The sequence below is a fragment of the Alligator mississippiensis genome, chromosome 1 (genome assembly GCF_030867095.1).
Source record: "Alligator mississippiensis isolate rAllMis1 chromosome 1, rAllMis1, whole genome shotgun sequence".
Taxonomy (NCBI): Eukaryota; Metazoa; Chordata; order Crocodylia; family Alligatoridae; genus Alligator; species Alligator mississippiensis.
The window spans coordinates 234623439-234643222 of record NC_081824.1 but is presented as its reverse complement, the minus strand read 5'-3'; the positions used below and the strand labels follow the sequence as shown (position 1 = coordinate 234643222).

The 19784-nt window shown below is 45.3% G+C and overlaps 1 protein-coding gene across 2 annotated transcripts in view; it reads left to right on the top strand.

Moving 5' to 3' along the window:
* Positions 1-19784, top strand: part of MRPS5 (mitochondrial ribosomal protein S5) — a 123464-nt gene that overhangs the window by 93790 nt on the left and 9890 nt on the right. For both annotated transcript variants that reach the window (XM_019480110.2, XM_014598213.3), the window contains exons 8-9: positions 1370-1427; positions 4663-4725. In XM_019480110.2, the coding sequence (XP_019335655.1) occupies positions 1370-1427; positions 4663-4725 (121 nt within the window). The remainder of the gene's footprint in view (positions 1-1369; positions 1428-4662; positions 4726-19784) is intronic.

Genomic DNA, 19784 nt, shown 5'->3' with positions numbered 1-19784 from the left:
TGGAGTTGCAATGTTTTACACTTACAACATTTATAAATTGACACCCTGTTTCAACTTTATGATGTCAGTTTCAACTTTACAATGCTTGATCTGATGTGACGCCACGCCAGTGAACAAGTTCGCTGTGTCGCTCATCTCCCTGGAAAACATCTGTCCACATTTCCTTGGATGCTTTATTTAAGAAAGCAGACAAGACTCCAGAAGAACCTGCAGCCAAGACTCCTGAGAAGACTGCAGCCAAGAACTCTTCAAAAAGTCCAACCAAGAGCCTTTCAAAAAGTCCAGCAAAGTCACCTCAAAGACGTCCTTCCAAATCAACATGATTGCTATTTACAATATAAATACATTCATGTAGCTATATTACTCATCTAATAATTGATTGAGTAGAAAATTCTGGTGTATTTTTGGTGAAAATAGGGTATCGGGCCTTGTTTCATGAACCGATCTCCCATTTATAACATTTTCTTATGAGGAAAATTCGTTCAGTTACAACGTTTCAACTTAAGATGCAGTTTTCAGGAACCAATTATGTTGTAAATCCAAAGACTGCCTGTATCATATGTAGTGTAGATTATCAGATAGAGAAATGTTTTAAAAAATTAATCTCTGGAACATGGTGTTAGTACAGTTTTGTCTGCATGCAAAATCCAGTTGCTAAGAGAATTTTAAGGCAGCTGTCCTAAAATGACCTGTTTCATATGAACCTTATTTCCTATAACTGATGTATTTTGAAAACATTCATAAACAAGGATAGCTCTTGTAATTTTTGTATCCATTTTTTCTAGTGATTTCATTTCAAAACTATCTTTGAAAGGGGGAAATAAAACTTCCTTCTCATTGCTTTTTTTTGTAAGGGTTTGGCCAGAGGTTTCAGGTGAGAGGAAGGGATAGCAGGAGGGTGCCATATTTATTGCTAAAACCACCTTTTTGTTTCTTTAAGGAAATGTGTGTGTGTAGTTCTGTGTCATAGTTCAGCTCTTCTAATGGTCAGATACTCCATCCTGTTTAGGTTTCAGGGTTTTTTGATTTACAGCTATCCAAAGTCTCCTCTAAGTTCAGAATGACACTTGCTGTTTTGATAAATCTAGCCCAGATGTCGCAATGCCCAACTTGGTTGTTAGCTAAGTGATAATGATGAAAATAAAACTTGATACCACTTTTACCTGGATAAGCAAAATATTTATGATGTTTATTTGTAAATTTTTTTGTTAATTTGAAATTTTGGATTCAGTATGTCTTCTAGATGGACTAGTATTAGAAAGCGTTATTGCTGGGTTTTGTTTTTGGATGAAAAAAGGTGGATTTCAGGTACTTCAGTAAAAATAAGCTTAACATTTAAGACAAAATATTTTGCTAATTTCTTTTCTAGGCAAAGAACCAGGCAATTCACTATTTACACTATATAGAACGATACCAGGACCATACAAGTAAGTATTACGTATTTTCTGGACTTCCTCTTTAAAAGTTTTAAATTGGTATTGGAAACACCAGCTTCTATCCAGCTAGACAAAATCAACAAAGTTAACTAAAATGTTTATTACTTGAATCCATTACATTATAATTCCACTTAGTTTGCTGAAGAAATGGACAATATATCTTAAATCTTAGCCCCAGCCTATTCTGGCTAGACATTTATAGTACAAAGCAGTTCCTTACTGATTGCTATGCAAAAGAAGTCTCTATCTGAAAAGAATATGCACTTTACCCTTTATTTTTATTCAGTCTTGAATAAACAATTACAAAAAGACTAATGAAGATAAGTCATGTTGCAGTTTCATAATACAGGGCACTGTTCCCTAAACACTAAAAGAGCTATTTCCTTTCACTTTCTCTCTCTCCCATAGAAATACATAGAAGATGAGGATTAGATCTTATTTCACCACTGGGACATCCATGCTTCTTTCTCAGATTCCCAGAGGAGCCTTAGTATGGGACTCCAGCCTTGGAGTACCCCTTGAAGCCAGCCCAGACATAGCTGCTAGAGAAGCTGAGCCCCATGGCTCCTTGGATTCTGAGACCTGGCCTGCCTAGTTATTTAAGCCCCTCTCCCCTCGGGAACTATCTTCTGGCTTATCCCCCTTCAAGGGGATGGAGTGCACCTGAAGTTACATGCAGTAAAGCAGGGAGTGCTTCTAAAACAAAAACAGAATTTATTAGTCAACAGCAATACAGCAAGCCACAATGCCTAGGCTAACTCCCCAGCAGAATCCCAGACAGGTGAACAACCTCTGCTGTTCCTTCTCAAGAATCTGTCTCCTCTTGTCCTGCCTTTTTCTTTCCTTTGTCTCTAAGACTAGAAACAGACATCATCAAATGTACCAGATCAGCTGTGCCATGATGTGTTCTAGCACAGCCAATCTACCTCATTGGGTGAAACACACGTTGCCTATTGTCCTGTCCATTGATGCTGCAGGATAATGGGCATTGTGTTCTCCCAGGGCTTGAGGAACACCCTGGGAACTCCTGGGCAGGATTAGGCTTCTCAGCCCCTGAAAGCACCTGCCTGGCATTCCCTGCTTCCCCAGATGTGTCCCCAGAGATCTTGGGGTCACATCTGGGTAAGTGGATGAAACCAGACCTGCCTCATTTACCCGAACGTGTCCTTGGAGATCTCAGGGACACATCTGGGTAAGTGGGGAAAGCTGGGCAGGGGCTTCAAGGACTTGAGGGATCTGATTCTGCCCAGGAATTCCCAGTGTGTGCAGAATTGGGCCCCGCAAGCCCCCAGAACAGGCACCTGGCAAGTGAGGGCAGCTCAGGTCTGCCCGCACTCTCCAACCAGAAGCAAATAGATGTCTGCTGCAATAAAGCAACACAAATTATTACTACCTTTCATCACAGCCACAAATGTGGGCATTTGGGGTGTGACCAAATTTTTTATTTCACTTTGGGCCACCATAAAAATGTTTATAGTGACAGAAAGGCAACCAGAGGTGACATCTGTTTCCACCCTGGCAGTCTCCTTTTCCGGCCTGTTCTCTCTTGCTCTGAATTCTTTGCCTGGTGTCAGAAAAAGCAGTCTTTCAAGATGGTGGAGTTTGAATCCATTGGGGCTTTAGTGTCAACATAGACAAGTTGGTTCATTGTTTGTTTAATATCCCATTTACCCCTTAGCAGAGCACTTAGGGAGATCCTCACATAAACACATTTAACCCAGAAATATTTCAAACTGTACTATATCCAAAACATCAACCACCTCCCTAAGGAGACCATACTTGCAACTGTGGATGTCACCAGCCTGTACACTAACATCCCACAGCTGCTCTAATTAAAACATACAAAGCATCTTGTGTATCAGCATTCCCACGCTTAAAAATGGCGGTGGGGGTACTTTAAAGCTTATTCGAAGAGCTTTAGATACAGTGCCCCCATCACCATTTTTAAGCACAGGGATGCTGGAGGCTGCTGAAGCACATGGTAATTACCGTGCTCCAGCAGACTTGATTCATTGAGTCTGTTCTGATGTGCTGTAATTACAGTGCGTCAGAGTAGCCTTGCTGCTTGAGTATAGGTACCCTTAGATACTAGTATAGTATCATCCAGTGCTGTTATACTAAGTCTGTGCCAGAAAGTCTGTGCGCCTTTACATTAGAATATACAATACTCGTGTCTTTACGTTAGCATAAGCAATGTATAGAATGACCCATTCTTATAAAGTAAATCCTACAGATCATATATAAAGAAGTATTCATTATAGTGAAAAAGTTGTATATTGTCATCTTAACCTATTCTTGCAGTAACTGTTTGTTCTTTCAGTTTTATCAGTTGAAGAATGTACATAGTACACGAGCTAAAAAAATCATTGAAATATGTATCTTCTACAAGACAGAGATTTTTAATAAAACATATTGGAGTACTTTGACAATGAAAATATAGTATATAAATAAAAGTTTATGCAATCTGACATGTTTATGTAGACTGTCCTAATGGATATGAGCAACGGACCACTACTGATTGCACATACAACTTTCATGTTTGCATTTCCTCATTTGCTATGCAGCCATAATTTTCATGACGTTCATTTTTTCTCAATAAACTAAAACTATGGAAGCCGCCTTTTGAACGTATTCCATGGTCTGATGATCCTGATGAACAGTCTCAGACCTTGCAAAAAATCCGTTTTTAGTGCCCTGTAGAGTAGTACAGGGCTCTTCTGTTGAGCCATCATAACTTGAGTTGCTGCATTACTCTGTAGTTAATTCAGATGTACACAGCTAGTTCCAAACAAGAAATACAGGGGATAGTTCTGTTATCTTTCTGAAGTAGAGTTCACTAGGTGCTGGGGCAGTGGATATTCTGTAGGAAAATCCTAAATTTGGAAGGAAATCTAAGCATAAAGACTTTGTCATTTAAATTACCAAACCTCAATAAGTTTGTACCACACGTTAGCTTTGTTCAAACCAAGTGGGATCATTATCTACTTATTAATTCTCTTTATTTGCCGAAAGTTGTTTGTTACTGTCTGTGTAATAGTTCAGGAATATTTGCAGAGTTATCTTAATAATTTTTTTAAATGTACCTGCATGCCCTGCTCTTTCAAATTTCAAAAGAGGATAAAACTAGTTTCATTTTAGGACTAGGGACAAGGAATGTATTCCTTATACAGGCTGAACTGAATCATTCCTATGGAGAATTTTACTGTAACACTTTTTTTTTTTTCAGTTTATCATGACATTACGACAACTTTTAAAAAAACAACCATCCAGATGAGAAAAAAACACAAAGGTAACTAAAAGGCTTCCAAGTAGTACTCTCCAGATAATTAATATTCCTTGGATAAAGGTAAAACCTGTATACTAACATGAACCACTTTTGGTGCAATTTCTTCATAATAATACAGTCTGATATTAGCCCTTGATGTTTTGCTAGCAGTAGGCAGTCCATTACATTAAAAATACCAGTCTTTGCTAAGTCCTTATTGCATAGTTTAATTAGTACTGTCTGTGGTCCCATTTGTTGCTATTTTTTCCTTGGCTATTTCTGCCTCTTCCTCCTTTGTGCCTCCAGTTACTGTCTCCTCAAATATCTCTGTGATCATTCCCTTACATCTTTATTATCCCCACATTCTTCAGCATCTCCTCCAAACTATTTAGCTTGAAAGAGTTGTACTCATAGTGGCTAGAATTTTGGCATATTTTCTACCAGGAGTTGATTTAAAAATGAACTGACCATTAGAACTAATTCAAGCAATATACACCATTTTACTCGTACATATACGTACCATAACCATATAGTTTAAGCACTAGTAACAGTTCCTCCCAGGTTATTTGTTTTTTCTAAATCTTCATGATTGGGTATGGTGATAGTGGTACACCTGAGAAAATGGAGCATGCTGGAGAGCAGAAATCCCCACATACCTCTTTGTTTTCCTGGTTTTAGCAGGGGAGGGGATTGTTGTAGAGCAGGGGTGGGCAAAGGCCGGCCCATGGGCCAGCAGTGGTCTCCATTTCCCAGCAGCCCCTGCCCACATAGCCTGTCTCCATGTGATAGTGGAAGGCTGGGGTTTTGCCTTGGAGACTGGCCCCAGCTGCACTGGCAGACAAGCAAGGAAATGCCTGCTTTCAACTCTGTCATACCATGCTCTGGAAGTGATACCAACTACTCATAATTATTCCAGTGTCTCTTCATCTCCTATGGTTCACCAACAGGCTGGCAGGCTTTCTAAATAGGCAGATTGTCCAAATAAAAAGGTCCAGCATAGAGCTGATATGCCTTTGTTGGGAGAGTTTTTTGTTTCAAAGGACATATGACCTAAGGTTCATACCAGATGCCTGCTTTCTGGAGTGATTGTAGGAACATGTATTTTCTCTTGCAGATCTTTCTTCCAGTTCCCCTGATCCTCCAATGATAGCTTAACTCAAATGAAATTAGTCATGATCATTCTCATCACTCCCTACCAACCAGTGCATGTTTGAGTGACAGAAGAGCCTCTTGTCGAGTTCCTAGACCTGACTGCATAGTATCATAGTCACATATTCTGTCCAGACCTAGAGTCTTTGCTTCTGACTGTCTGGATGTCAGCTGGTTAAGTACCAAGTATCATGGCTTTTGGCAGGGAATGTGCTTGAGCTCTGGGGTGCTGCAGCTAGGATGATTCATATAACTGAAGTCAGGTGATTTAAAATAAACTTGGATATTGCAATAGTGTACTGCAGTCTCACAGGGTAGACGCACCTGTTTAAAGGTTACACAACAGCCTTCTGTTTGCCTATAGAGTTATTTGTGGTCTTCTTTTGCCTGCTGATCTCCAACATCCATAAGTTGTCCACTACTGAAAGAACCTGCTCTTGCTTGAGACCTCAGTGTTTTCTGAAACCTCAACCCATGTTCATCCTGGGTCATCTCAGAGTTCTGACCAAGTAAATCAGTGGAATTGCTTATCTTTCTGAAAGCTCCCCTCTACATTAGAAGAAAAAAGGTTATACTTGATGGCCTTTCCCAGAGCCCCACTTCATTATATCTACTGAACCAAGCCATTAAATCTATGTCCATGTTTGTTCCTGGTGGTAGCTGTCTGTTCCAAAAGTCAGGCTGTTTCATTACAAAAATCATCCAAGTGGATGACCTATTATATCTTGCTGTGTTACCATAGCTTATATACATCTCCCCTGCCATTGGAGCTTGAGCCACATTGTCAGTCACCTTCTGTAAAGTGCAGATTGGTTAATATCCTCCAGATTATTATGGAAAGCAAAAGATGGATTTAGCTACTGGGGAGGTGCCAGATTTAGGAAAGCAATGCTGAAGTCACTGTTCAGCTGGTGCAGTGATGTTCTTTGTCACACCATCCAGAGGAGGTAGTGTTCAGTGGTCACCTGCAGTGGCATCCATGCTGATGCAGATTCGCAAAGGCAGAACAGTTACCTACCTGATGGCAACTGGTTCTTCAAGATGTTGGAGGTATTGCAGATCCCATAGTTCACCCTTCTTCCTCACTTTTTATGATCTTTGAGTTCAGAAGAAAATGAGGGAGGATTTTTGCTGCCCTTTGTCCTTCCTTCATGCCTTTACTTGGGAGCATACAGCACCACAGCTAACATGTATGGCCCTACCAGACACTTATGTTTTAAGGACGTGTCTTGTGTGCATAAACCCTGACACTGACATCAGCGTCACCTACAGCTGCTCAGAAAAAGCCACAAAAAAATTGCTTGTTCTACCATAACTTTCTCATCTGTTCCTGGAGTGTATGTAGTGCATTTTGGCCAAGGTCTCACTGCCTGGGATTATAGAGAGAACAACTATAGTGGCTGGTGTCTTGCTCGTGAGGGTACAACATCAGAGCTCTCAGGAATTATTTGTTAGACCCTGTGTTTAAACTTCTTCATTCAGCATTTTTTTTTAAATCTATTTGCTATACATTAGTTTTCAGTGTAGTGGGTTTTATTTTCTGAATAGTTCTATTTTTAAACAAATTACTGATGCCATGAGTAAGCAGCAGAGGTTAAAAAGAAAGGTTTCTGTACAGACATGACTTCATTTGAATGGACTGAATTTATTACAGCAGAATTTATTGTTTTGCTTTCAAAAGGAAATGAATATGGGCAGCAGATGACATTAAGTTCACAGGATAGGTTTAGTTTATTGTGTAGTGTCTTAATTGGTGATATAATTAGAGTATACAAGAGGAGCACAAATACAGTGACATAGTTCTTTGTATGTAATTTCAATTTCATTAGTCACTAATTAAACTAAATGCTAGTGCATTTTAAGAGAATTGTTGTATTTCACACATATGGGAAGTTGCTTAATGATTGGTTCTCAATGAATCAGAGACCTGCTATACTTTTGCAGATTTAAGTGTTCATTGTATTCAACTGTTTAATTATTTTATCAATTTCTACAGTCTTAACAATACCTTTAGTAGTCTGGTGCATTGACATGTACTTTTGATTTACTGTTGCTATACCATGTCTCTGTCTTGTGCTGCCATGTTGCTAGTATGAGATGATTGCTAATATATAAAATTATTGAGATAATATGGTTTTACTAGCATCCAATATGAGTGTGAATTTTCAGCATGCTGTTTTTTCTAAGTTAAAAACAATTTTATTTTCAGAGTAAGTTTTTAATAGTTATAAAATAAATAAAATCCTAACATGTTTAGGACACTCTTCATAAACCAACAGATAAGTAAAGTCAGATTGCCCTCTTGTTTAGCCATGCTGAATTTAATAGGTTGTATGGTTATAACTAAGTACAGTTTGCCTCCTAATGTTTTAAGGTAGCTTAAATAAATCTCAAATAAGTTTTCAGTATTGTAAAGCACAGATACATGAATACCAGAAGTATTCTTACTGAACTAAACACTTACATTCTTATAAAAGAATACTGCTACTAATGTAAAATGCCAAAGTAAAGCTCTCATTAGGAACTATTAGGTTCTCCCCATGGGAAATGGAAAAAGACATTTTTTCAATATCTTCCTTCCAGTCTGGTCAACAGTACTGCATTTATAAACTCTATCCAGAAGTAAGAGCTGCCTAGGGCACCTTAGAAGTGGCATTCATTCCTCAGATTATTATTGTCTTGTAATCTTGTTGGTAGGAGGGGAAATGAAGTCTGGCCTTTTCATCATCTCATGCTTTTTCCAGAAATTATCTTCCAGTAGCTTATTGTTCTGTTAATGCCCTGCCCTCTGTTCCTTTTAAGTATTAAACATTATGTCCTGAGATGTTCCTTCCAACCCTCATTTTCTATGGTTCTATGTTATCTGATAACCCATGACTGACCATGCTTAGAGCAGGATAAGTTACACACACATTTTTATTTTGTGCCTAGAATAATGCTTACATTTTTGTTCTTTTCAACAGCATCACACATGGTCGACTGGTGCTGCCTTAGTCAGGGCAGGCACATGGCCCCCCCACTGCCCCAGCGAGCAGTCAGCAACTAGTGGGGGGGGGGGGTCCTCCCTCAGCTGATCATGAGGTGGCCAATCACTGCAGCCGCTTCCAGAAGTGGGTGCGGGCATTTCTGAGAGCACCACGGCACTCCCACTCCTGACCGGCACTTGCAGTGCGGGCACCGGCGCTCCTGCCTGCCCCCCCACCCATCACATAAACAGCGAGCGTGTTGGTCAGGGGGTGCACATTGCCACTGGCATTGCATCTAGTCTGCAGTACACTCTAAACCTCGCATCATTTGTTGCTGTATTGCAGCCTAGCCAGTTATTCCCCATTTTGGATTTGTGCATTTGACTTCTCCCTTGTCAGGGTAGTACTTTACACTTACCTTTATTGAATTTCATTGGGTTGCTTTCTGATCACTCCTCTGGTTTGTTGAGATAATTTTACATTCAGGTCCTGTCCTTCAAAGTGCTTGCAACCACTCCTAGATCCGTGAGCTTGGTCTCTGTCTCCATTACTGCATTATTATTTCCTTTTTTTAAATAGAAGGTACTTAGAAATTAAATCAGAATACACTGAAAATAGTTTTGTATGTGTACTATTTCTTCTGTCATCACAATCATTACTGAAAATACTGAATAGAACCAGGTGGGGACAGACCATCAAAGGAGCCCCTCTCAGAATACTGTGCTAGTTGACGGTGTGCCACTAATAACAGTTATTCTCACTTTATGATTTCATCCAGTCCACGTCTCCCTGGTTTTTGATTATGACAGTGCTGGACAGTGTTGGAAGCCTTACTGACATCACATTTGCATCTATTGCTTCCACCTATTTTAGTAAGATAGTTAAGTCAAAGAAGGAAATTAGATTGAATTGACATAACTTGTTCATCACAAATTTGTTGGATGTTTGTTTTGTTTTAGTCAATTGATTGTTAAATTTGTTTTAGTATCTATCAAAGTAACAAAATGAGGTGTGTTGGTCTGTAATTCCCCAGGTCTTCCCTTAGTGCAGGGATGGGCAATATACAGCCCACAGGCTGGATCCGGCCCACAGAGGGGATTTGTCCAACTTGCAACAGGTCCCTTGGTCCCGCCTGGCCAAGGCACCGCTGGGTCGTGACATGTCCTGCCACCCCCTGGGCACGCAGCAGGGCTGGGGCAGCTACATAGCTGCACTGCCTTTCTAGGCAACCCATGGGGCAGGCAGCTCCTTCCAGCTACTGCCGCTGCTTGTCCCAGCCCCGTAGTAGTGGCGGGGACCAGCACGCACAACCCCAGCCCCATCTGCTCTGGGCTCGCCTGCCTTGGCTCAGCAGTGGCAGAGCAGGAGAGAAACTGCTGCTCAGCGACGGGTAAAAGTGGCCCCTTCCCCTAACCACTGTCGGCGTTTCCTGGCGTAGGTCCCCAAAGCCCATGCGACGCTGCCCTGTGTCTCTGCTGCAGTCACTGCCACCTCTGGGCTGCCCAACATGGCAGTGGTGACTGCAGGACAGCCCAGAGGCGGCCATTACAGACGCACAGGGCAGCCCAGCTTGGCACGGGCTCCAGGCAGCCACACCAAGAACTGCCCGGTGGTGGTGAAGGGGTGAGGCCGCTTTCCCCCTGTGCCAAGCAACAGTTTTGTTTTTTATAGCCAGCTGTCCTCTAGAACATTTCTCAACCCATGGGTTGTGACCAGGGATCCTGGTTTTCCATGATAAAAAAGTGCATATTCTCTGATAAAAACCCCAAAGTCCGTGATTCAAATTAAAGGCCTCCCACAGCCCACTCTGGCCCTACTGGTGTCTCTCACTTCTCCTCCACAACAGCCCCTCAGCCCTGCTTATGCCCCTTGCCCTGCCAGAAGGGGCCCCCAGCTGTCAGGGCTATGGGACCAGGGACCCAAGTCCAAAGCTCCCTGTCCCCAACAGAAGGCAGCAGGAGCGTGGAGCTGGCTCCGCTGCTGCTACTGACTCGGGCAGGGATGGGGCTGGTTCCCGGCAGGTGTGTGCACTCCTGGAGAGCAAGGGAGACCCGTGCCCCCAGATCTGTGTGGGGGCAGGCCGTGGGCTTGAGCTCCCTCCCTGCTTCCCTCCCACAGGGCCACTGTAGCCCCGCGGGCAAGACCTGGCATGACTGGGAACAGCGGGGCCACGCCAGAATCTACTTGTCCCCCCCTACCACACCTGTGCCTGTAGCTGCTCTGAGTTGCAGAGCCCTGTGCCGCTTCCTTCAGTGCAGGAGGTGCATCACTGGGGCAGCGTGAAGCAAGCAACTGCTAGGAGATCCCCGCATGGCTCCTCTTGTCTCCGGCTGCACCGGGTCGTGGGGAGGGGAGCAGGGTGGCAGATCCCTGCCACCCTGCAACCCGGCATGGCTAGGGACAGAGGAGCTGCCTGGTGATCTCCTAGCGGCTGCTCTCTCCGTGCTGCCCCAGCGATGCACCTCCTGCATGTGGGGCTGCACTGAGGGAAGCAGCACGGGGCCCTGCCACTCAGCAATGGTAGGCACAGGAGGCACAGTGTGGGGACAAGGAGATCCTGGTACAGCCCTGCTATTCCCAGCCGTGCTGGGTCCTGCCTGTGGGGCTACAGTGGCCCTACGGGAGGGAGCTCAAGCCTACAGGCAGCCCCCTGTACAGAATCGGGGGCATGGGCCCCCTTTGCCCCCTTAAAGTGAAAAATACTGAGTGCCCGGCTGGCTCCACATCTCCCTGCTCCTGGCTGGAGTGCCCAGCCTGGAGCACATGAAACCTAAGCGGCTCTAGCAGCCTTTAAGGCAAGCTGTGCTTGGAGGCGCCGGCTAGGCACTCCATACATTTCCCCAACACCTCCTCACTCCCTCAGCCCCCAGCCAGCTTCCACCCCAGCCCCCTGCAAGCCCCACTTACCAGTTCACAGGCTTCAGGAGAAAAGCGAGTCTGACCTAGGCCTTACGACTAACTAAAAGTTGCAGGCTCCGCTCGTCCCCCTCTGCCTCCCCCCTCCCCCTGCCCCTCCAGGCAGGGCTGGGGCTTTACCTCCCTTTTTGCAAACAGCTGTTGCAAGCTGGAACTTAGCCAGACTGCAGAGTTCTTTGCAAAAGGGGGAAATCCACGGGTTTCTCTACTAAAAGAGAAAATCCATGTTTTCTCTGCTAAAAACAGGAAATCTGTGGTTTTCTGCATTTTTCCGTGGGAAACGGGAAAACCCGGATCCCTGGCTGTGACACAAAAGTGAGTCAAAGGGTCACAAACAAACTTTAAAAATGGATTCTCCTTTAAAAAAGAAAAACGTGGGGAACTGTGGCTTTTCCCTTGAAGGCTGGCAGAATTCCAGCCTGCAAGGGTCTGTTTGTGCCCCCCTGCCCCACACACGGTGGGGGGGACTGGGGAGCAGTGGGTCAGGAAGAGGGGCACTGGGTTGGGACTGGCAAGCCAATGTTTACAAATGCGTCCTGGTACAAAGAAGGTTGAGAAGCACTGCTCTAGGGAGCAAAGGAGGCATAAGTGGAAACCAGATCAGCAACTGTAACTTGTGTGGGATGTGCCATGTTCATGTTCTACCCAGAAGGTCAAGACCATATCATCTGTACTAAGTGCTGGTGTCTGTCTTGGAGGAAAAGATTGAAGGTTTGGAAGCACAGGTATAAAAAGTTTCTTCAGCAAGTTGGCAGACGATACAAGACTAGGAAGGATTGTGAACACACTGAAGGATGCAAATGCAATTCAGAAGGATCTCAACAAATTGGAAAGTTGGGCTAGAGCTAACAGACTGATGTTCACTGTGGACAAATGCAAGGTGCTACACCTTGAGAGGAATAAATTAATACAAAATGGGTGACACCTGGCTGTATGGCAGCTCTGTGGAAAAGGATTTGGGAGTCTTGGTAGATCAGACTCTGTACAAGTCTGCAGTGTTATGCAGCCACACAAAAGATGAATGTGATTTTTGGGATGCTTCAATAGAAGTATTAGGTGCATGACAGAGGAGGTGATGATACCTCTCTACTCTGCACTGATTAGGCCTCATCTGGAGCACTGGGTGCAGTTCTGGGCTCTACATTTTAGAAGAGGAGGACTGCAAGCTCCGCAGAGGAGGCTCAGGTGAAACGTAGCCTCCTTCCCCCCTCCACTGCCTCTTCCCCGGATCACAGCACACAGCCCACAGGCGGGGAAGGGATGGGGGTAGACCTGGCAGTCCACACCCCACCACCTGCAGCAGCCCGAACCAGGCTGGGGCTGGGGGAGGTGGACAGTGCTGGGGCACCCCCATCCTGTGCCAGCCCACAGCTCAGCCTGGGATGCCCATGCAGCTGCAGCAGCAGCAGCCTCCAGCCCTACTGGCTTGGTGTGGGACAGAGCGGCACGGAGCTGAGTGGCATAGGGGCCACAGTGGGAGCCCATTGAGGAGGCTGCATCCGGGCCTGGTCTCCATGGAGATTGGTCCCCTGTCCCAGATGCAGTTGCCCACCTGGCCATACAGAGTCTCCATGGAGACCAGGCCTCCCACCACTGGTGCTGTCCCCACACTGTGCTGCATCACCCCACTGAACCAGTAGGGCTGCAGGCTGCCTCAACTGTGCAGGGATCCCCGTAACAAGCTGCAGGCTGGTACAGGATGAGGATGCCCCAGCACTGCCCGGCAAGGGCCAAGGGACCTGTTGTGGACTGGGCAAAATTGCTCCATAGGCCAAATTCAGCCCACGGACCGTATTTTGCCCACCCCTGGTTTAGATGATGGTTTGGATAGGGATGATCCTGCATCAGGCAGGGGGTTGGACTAGATAACCTCTGGAGGTCCCTTCCAGCCCTACTGCTTTATGTCTCTATGAGGTATCAGAGTTGTGTGTTATCAGGGAAAATGAAGACTTTTTGGATATGACTCTTGAGAGGTCAGCACTGGAGAGGCAAAAGGGAACAGAAGAAGAGTAGCAACATGTGACTACTAGAGAGTCCCCAGAATTCAAGATTGACAAATTTAAGTCAGCAACCACTTTCAAGTACTGTGCAGTGGAAAAGCTAAGAAAAAGGCAGAGATAAGGACACCTGCAGGCAAGACTCAGAGAACTCTACAGTCTAGAGAGCAAAAAGTGAAGGGCCCCAGATATAGGCCTCTAAAATCACTGCTCTAAGAAGGAAGAGTGGTGGTAGTTGGTGACTCCCAATTTGTAATCACGACTTAGTCGTGGGAGGTGTTCTCCCTAGAGCCTATATTCATGATGTTACAAAAAGAACACCAGAGCACATCCATCCTTCAGGCCACTACCCTTTCCTGCTTGTCTATGTAGCCATCAGTGATACATCAGAGGAGACTACAAGGCCTCTAGTCAGGAGGATTAAGGAGCTTGGAGCACAAGTGGTGTCCTTGTCAATCTCCCCTGTGGAAGGTAAGGGCCATAGTATCACAGAAGTAAATGCATGGCTGAGAGTAGTGTTGATACGAAAGTTTTGGATTCTTCATTATTGGGCAGATGTTCTGTGGGGAGGACTGCTTTCAAGAGTAAAGAGCCGTCTAGCCAAAACTGGAAAGAGCATCTTTGGGTGTTGTCTGGCCAACCTAGTAAGGAAAGCTTTAAACTAGGCTGCATACGGGATGGTGACCAAAACTGTCCAGCAAGAAAGTGAACAATCCAGAGGGGAAAGGACCAAAAGCAGCAGCTCAACACTGAGGGCTGGAGAGCCACAAGACAGCAGGATGTGATGCAAAAGGGAAACAAGTAGGCTGGAATGCAACATATGTTTCATGGATGTATACAAATGTGAGAAGCATGAAAAACAACTGAAAAGAACTGGAAGTCACAGCCTGTGAAAAGAACTGTGACCTGATTGGTATTGCAGAACCTGGCAGGACAGCTCTTATGACTGAAATGTAAACATTGAAGGCTATATGCTGTTTTGGAAGGACAGAGTTAGGAGAAAAGGAGGTGCTGTATTTGGGTGAAGATAACAGGTGAAGGATACAGTATCAATGTAGGCTACTAAGTCAGGAAGAAGAGGTGGATGAATCACTCCATTGTGACACAAGGAGGTGATAAAATTATCCATAAGCTGTAAGATGGTACTGATGGGACTCTTCAGTTTTCCGGATGTCTGCTGAAAGAACAAGACAGCCAAACATAAAATGTCAAGCCATTTCCTACTTGTGGAGGGCACAACTTGTGGAGGACAGGGTTCTGTTCCAGAAGATTCAGGATATGAAAGGGTCACCTCTCTTAGGTCTTGTTGTAACCAAGAGGGAGGAATTAGTGGAGGATGTGTAGGTGATGGGAGACTTGTCAGGAGGTGATCATGATATACAAGAATTTATGATCCAGAATTTGGGAAAGCATGAAGTCAGCAAAATAAAAGATATTAGATTTCAAAAAGGCAGATTTCAGACGGCTCAAGGCGATAATAAACATGGTGTCATGGAAAGATATACTGAAGGATAAAAGTGCAAAGGAGGACTACAAACTTCCAAAGTGCACAGTATTGGAAATCCAACAAGAAACTGACATGAAACTGTTCCAACACAATGGAAGCACTAGGAGAAAGGTAAGAGATCAGTGTGGTTGCACAGGGAGCTTCTAGGATTCTTCCAAGGCTAAAGGAAAGCATAGAGGCAATGGAAAGATGGGCAGATCACTCAGGAAGTGTACCAAGAAATAGCAAGAAACCGGAGGAACAAAATCAGGAAGGCAAAAAAAAAAATGAGCTGCACTTGGTGAGGGGAGCTTAAGGACAGCAAGAAGAGGTTCTATAAGCTGGCCAGAAAAGCAGGACCGAGAACACTGTGGGTCCATTGTTAAACAGCCAAGATGAACTCTGAACAGAAGAGGCAAAGAAAGCAGAGCTACTTGCAGGAACTTTGCCTCTGTTTTCACAAAAAAGTTAAGCTGCAACGAAACACCAAACAAGGATTCTCTGGCTAAGGAAGGGGACAAGCTGCAGGATGAGACAACAAAAGAAATAGAGAGCTTTTGATGAATCTGAGTGAATACAAGTCAACAGGACCTGATGAGCTTCATCCCAAGATACTGAAATAACTGGCAGAGGAGATTTTGGAGCACTTGGCAATAATATTTACAAAGCGCTGGGAGATAGGCAAGGTACCAGAGGATTGGAAAAGAACCAGTGTAGTTCTTCTATTTTGAAAAAGGCAGAACAAGGGACCTGGAAAATTATAGACCTGTTACCCTTGCCTCAATACCTGGAAGTTACTGGAGCATATCCAAAGGGAGTCTGTTTACAAACATCTGAAATGGGGAAAGGCTGAAAGCAGCCAGCATGGATTTACTAAAAACAAATCATGCTGAACAAACCTGATAGGCTTCTTTGACTACATGTGCAGACGAAACAAATGCAGTGGAGATAGTGTATCTGGACTTCAGCAAGGCAACTGGATACATATGGGCTAGACAAAACCATGGATAGAGAACTGATTCAATAGCCTCAAGCAAAAGGTAATTGAAAATGCCTCCATGTCAGAATGGTAGGATGTTTTGAGTAGAGTCCCACAGGGGTCTGTTCTGTGCCCAGTGCTGTTCAACATGTTTATTAACAAGCTATTGATCTACTGAGGGACATGACTTATGAGAAGAGGCTGAGGGAGCTTATTTAGTCTAGAGAGGAAACTGAGAGGGGATTTAATAGCAACCTTCAACTACCTGAAGGGAGGTTTGAAAGAGAATGGAGCTAGGCTGTTCTCAGTGGTGGCAGATGACAGAACAAGGAGCAATGGTCTCAAGTTGTAGCAAGGGAAGTTTAGGTTAGATACTAGGAAGAATTTTCTTAGAACAGGTTACCCAGAGAGGTGGTAGAAAGCTCCATCCTTGAAGGTTTTTAAGACCTGGCTAGACAAAGCTTTGGCTGAGATGATCTAGTTGGGGATGGTCCTGCTTTGAGCAGGGGGTTGGACTAGATGACCTCCTGAGGTCGCTTCCAACTCTCATTTTCTATGATTCTATGATCTGGATGCTAGAATTGAGAGCTCTTTGAGCAAGTTTGCAGATGACATGAAACTGGGAAGTATTGTGAACTCACTGAAAATCAGAAGTGCAGTTTAGAAGGATCTTGACAGGCTGAAAAGCTGGGCTGGAGCTAACAGGATGAAGTTCAATGCTGATAAGTGCAACACATTTGGGAAGAATAATAAAAAAAAAAATAAAAATACAAAATGGGTGTTTTGGCAGCACCGTGGAGAAAGATCTCCACATGGTTGAATGGCAGCACCGTGGAGAAAGATCAAGAAGTCTTGGTGGATCACAAACTCAGTAAGAGTCTACAGTGTGATGTAGCTGCATAAAAGGCGAACACATTTTTGAGCTGCATCAATAAAAGTGTTAGGTGCAAGATAGAAGAGGTGATAGTGCCTCTCTTCTTGGCATTGGTTAGGCCTCATCTGGAGTACTGGATGCAGCTTTGGGGTCCACATTTTAAAAAGGACATGGAGAAGTTAGAGAAGATCCAGAGGAGAATTGTACAAGGCGAGATTGAAGGAATTAGCCATGTTCAGCTTGCAAAAAAGTCACTGAAGAGGGGACAAGATGGCACTCTTCAACTATTTGAAAGCCTGCTACATATAGGGTGCCCATATGTCCCAGTTTGGCTGGGACACTCCAGGATTCTGGAGTCCAGCAGGGAGGCGGAGTGGCATGTTGCACCAGGCAGGTGGCTGGGCAGGCACCACTGCACCTGTGCAGGAGTAAAGCAGGCAGACTGCAGCAGGCACTACCCCATCCACATGTGACACATCCTTGCTCCCACACAGGAGCAGCAGTTCCTGCCCAGTGCACCGTGCCTCCCCACCAGACTCTGGCCCGGGACTTTTAACCAATCAGCTAGGATCAGGCTACAGAATCCTGGAGCATCCCAGCCAAACCAGGCGTATGGTCATGGTAGCTATAAAGGAGAGAGCAAGAACACTTTCTGTCTTAGTACAGAGACCAGGATAACAGACCAGGAAAACAGACCAGTGCCTTGAAGTTGAAGCAATGTAGGTTTAGTTTGGATAGTAGGAAAAACTGCTTCCCTGTTAGACCAGTGAGGCAGTGGAACAGACTGCCTAGGAAAATTGGAGACCAGGGATGTCCAACCTTTTTGAATGTGGGGCCGGATCACGAACTTCTTATCACCCAGTGGGCCAGCGAGCCATATTCAAAGACCTCACAGGAAGTGGTATCACATCAGGAAGTGATGTCACATGACCTTTGACACCAATGAAGTTGCAGGAAGTGACAATGAAATGGGTCTGGAAATGTGGTTTAAAATCCAAAATTAAAACAATATAAAAAAAAAAACAAAGAAGTAATACCAAGCACTTGTGTGGTCATGCAGGAGACACAAGTTTCCCGACTAGCACAGAGGGACAGCAAAGTCACCGGCCCGGCCCCGGGGGAGGCGCCATCTTCTCACCCCCGGCCCGGCCCTACCTGCAGCACCCTGGCCGGGCAGGAGGCGGCAGAGGCAGATGATGAGGGCAAACCCAGTCACCGTGCCACCTCTGCAGGTCCTCATCGCTGTGCCGCGCCAGGCTGGAGGGAGCCAGAGCCGGGGCCGGGGCCAGGTGGCACCTCAGGGCACAGCGAGCACAGGCTCCACCCAAGCCCGGGGTTGCCCCGCGCGGCGCAGCAAATGCCAACAGCCCAGTGGGAAGAGGCACCTGCCCATGCTGCTCTGCCTCTGCCAGCAACCCGGGGCCGGGCGGCCAAGCCGGGCTGCCTCTCGCCTGCGGGCGGGGAGTAGCGAGTCGTTCAGGCCGGGAAGCGGTGGCTTCCCCGCGTGGTGCTGGGGACAGGAGAAGATGGGCCGGGTCTGCACTCCTCTTCCCACACACACCACGTCGGCAATGTCAAGCTGATGCAGTGCGTGTGGGAACCTTGTCCTTTCCCCAGCCCTTCAGCAGCCATTAGGAAGCTGCTGAGGGGCTGGGGGAGGGACAAGGGGTGGGAACGAAAATAAACCGTGTTTACTTTAGTTTCCCATCGCAGCACCATGGGCCACAGAAAATTACTTTGTGGGCCACATGGCGGCCCACGGGCCGTATGTTGGACAAGCCTGTTGTAAACACTCCATCACTGGAGGTATTCCAGAAGAGATTGGACAAGCATTGGCCAGGGATGATCTAGGAGTAGCTGTGTCGGTGCTGTGCTCTACTAAGGATACTTCTAGTGCTTCTGGGTTTTGCTAGCTGCTCCATGGGGCTGGAAAGGAACTGTTTTCTCCTCCTGTTGCTGTATGTTGGGGGTGGGGTGGAATTGCCTTTCTCAGAAGTGTTGGGTGTTGTCTGCAGCCAAGGCTGAGGATTTTGCCTGGGGTACCAATGCTCCTGCTGGGACTCAATCTGGAGGTTCCTGGCTAAAAGATTTTGCGCCTCTGCTCAGGATCAGACCAATTGACGTATTTAGAGTCAGGAAGAGATTTTACCCCATGTTCAGATCTGTACAGACTGTGGGGGCAGGGGCTGCCTTCCTTTGTATTGGGGGTGTGGCCCTCTTCCTTGCATCTTTCAAGCCTATTTTAACCCTCACAGCAGCAGGCACTGGCTGCCACTGTCCCCCTACTTTAGCTGTTGCAGGTTAGGGTGCTGTGCCTTTTGGCTATGTCCAGGTTAACTGTAGTTTCATTAATGGGTTAGACAGTGGATTTGTAGGAGATGGTTTGGATAGGGGTGATCCTGCCTCTGGCGGGAGGTTGAAATAGATGACCTCTGGAGGTCCCATCCAGCCCTACTTTTTCTCTGATTCTGTGATTGATTCTGATCTGTCAGTTACCTTGCCAGTTTAATAACTGATTGCACCAAGCTGCATATTTCTTGAAGCACTTACAAATTTGCATGAAAGATCCATGTTAGTAATTACTGTGTTCTGCCCAAGTACCACTTGGGATCATTCAGAAATATAATTGTAAATTAACACTTAAAATATTGAAGATCAAATGTATAAGTAAAGCCTTCCAGCCATAGTATTGACTAATAGCATCTGGCAGAGTTAG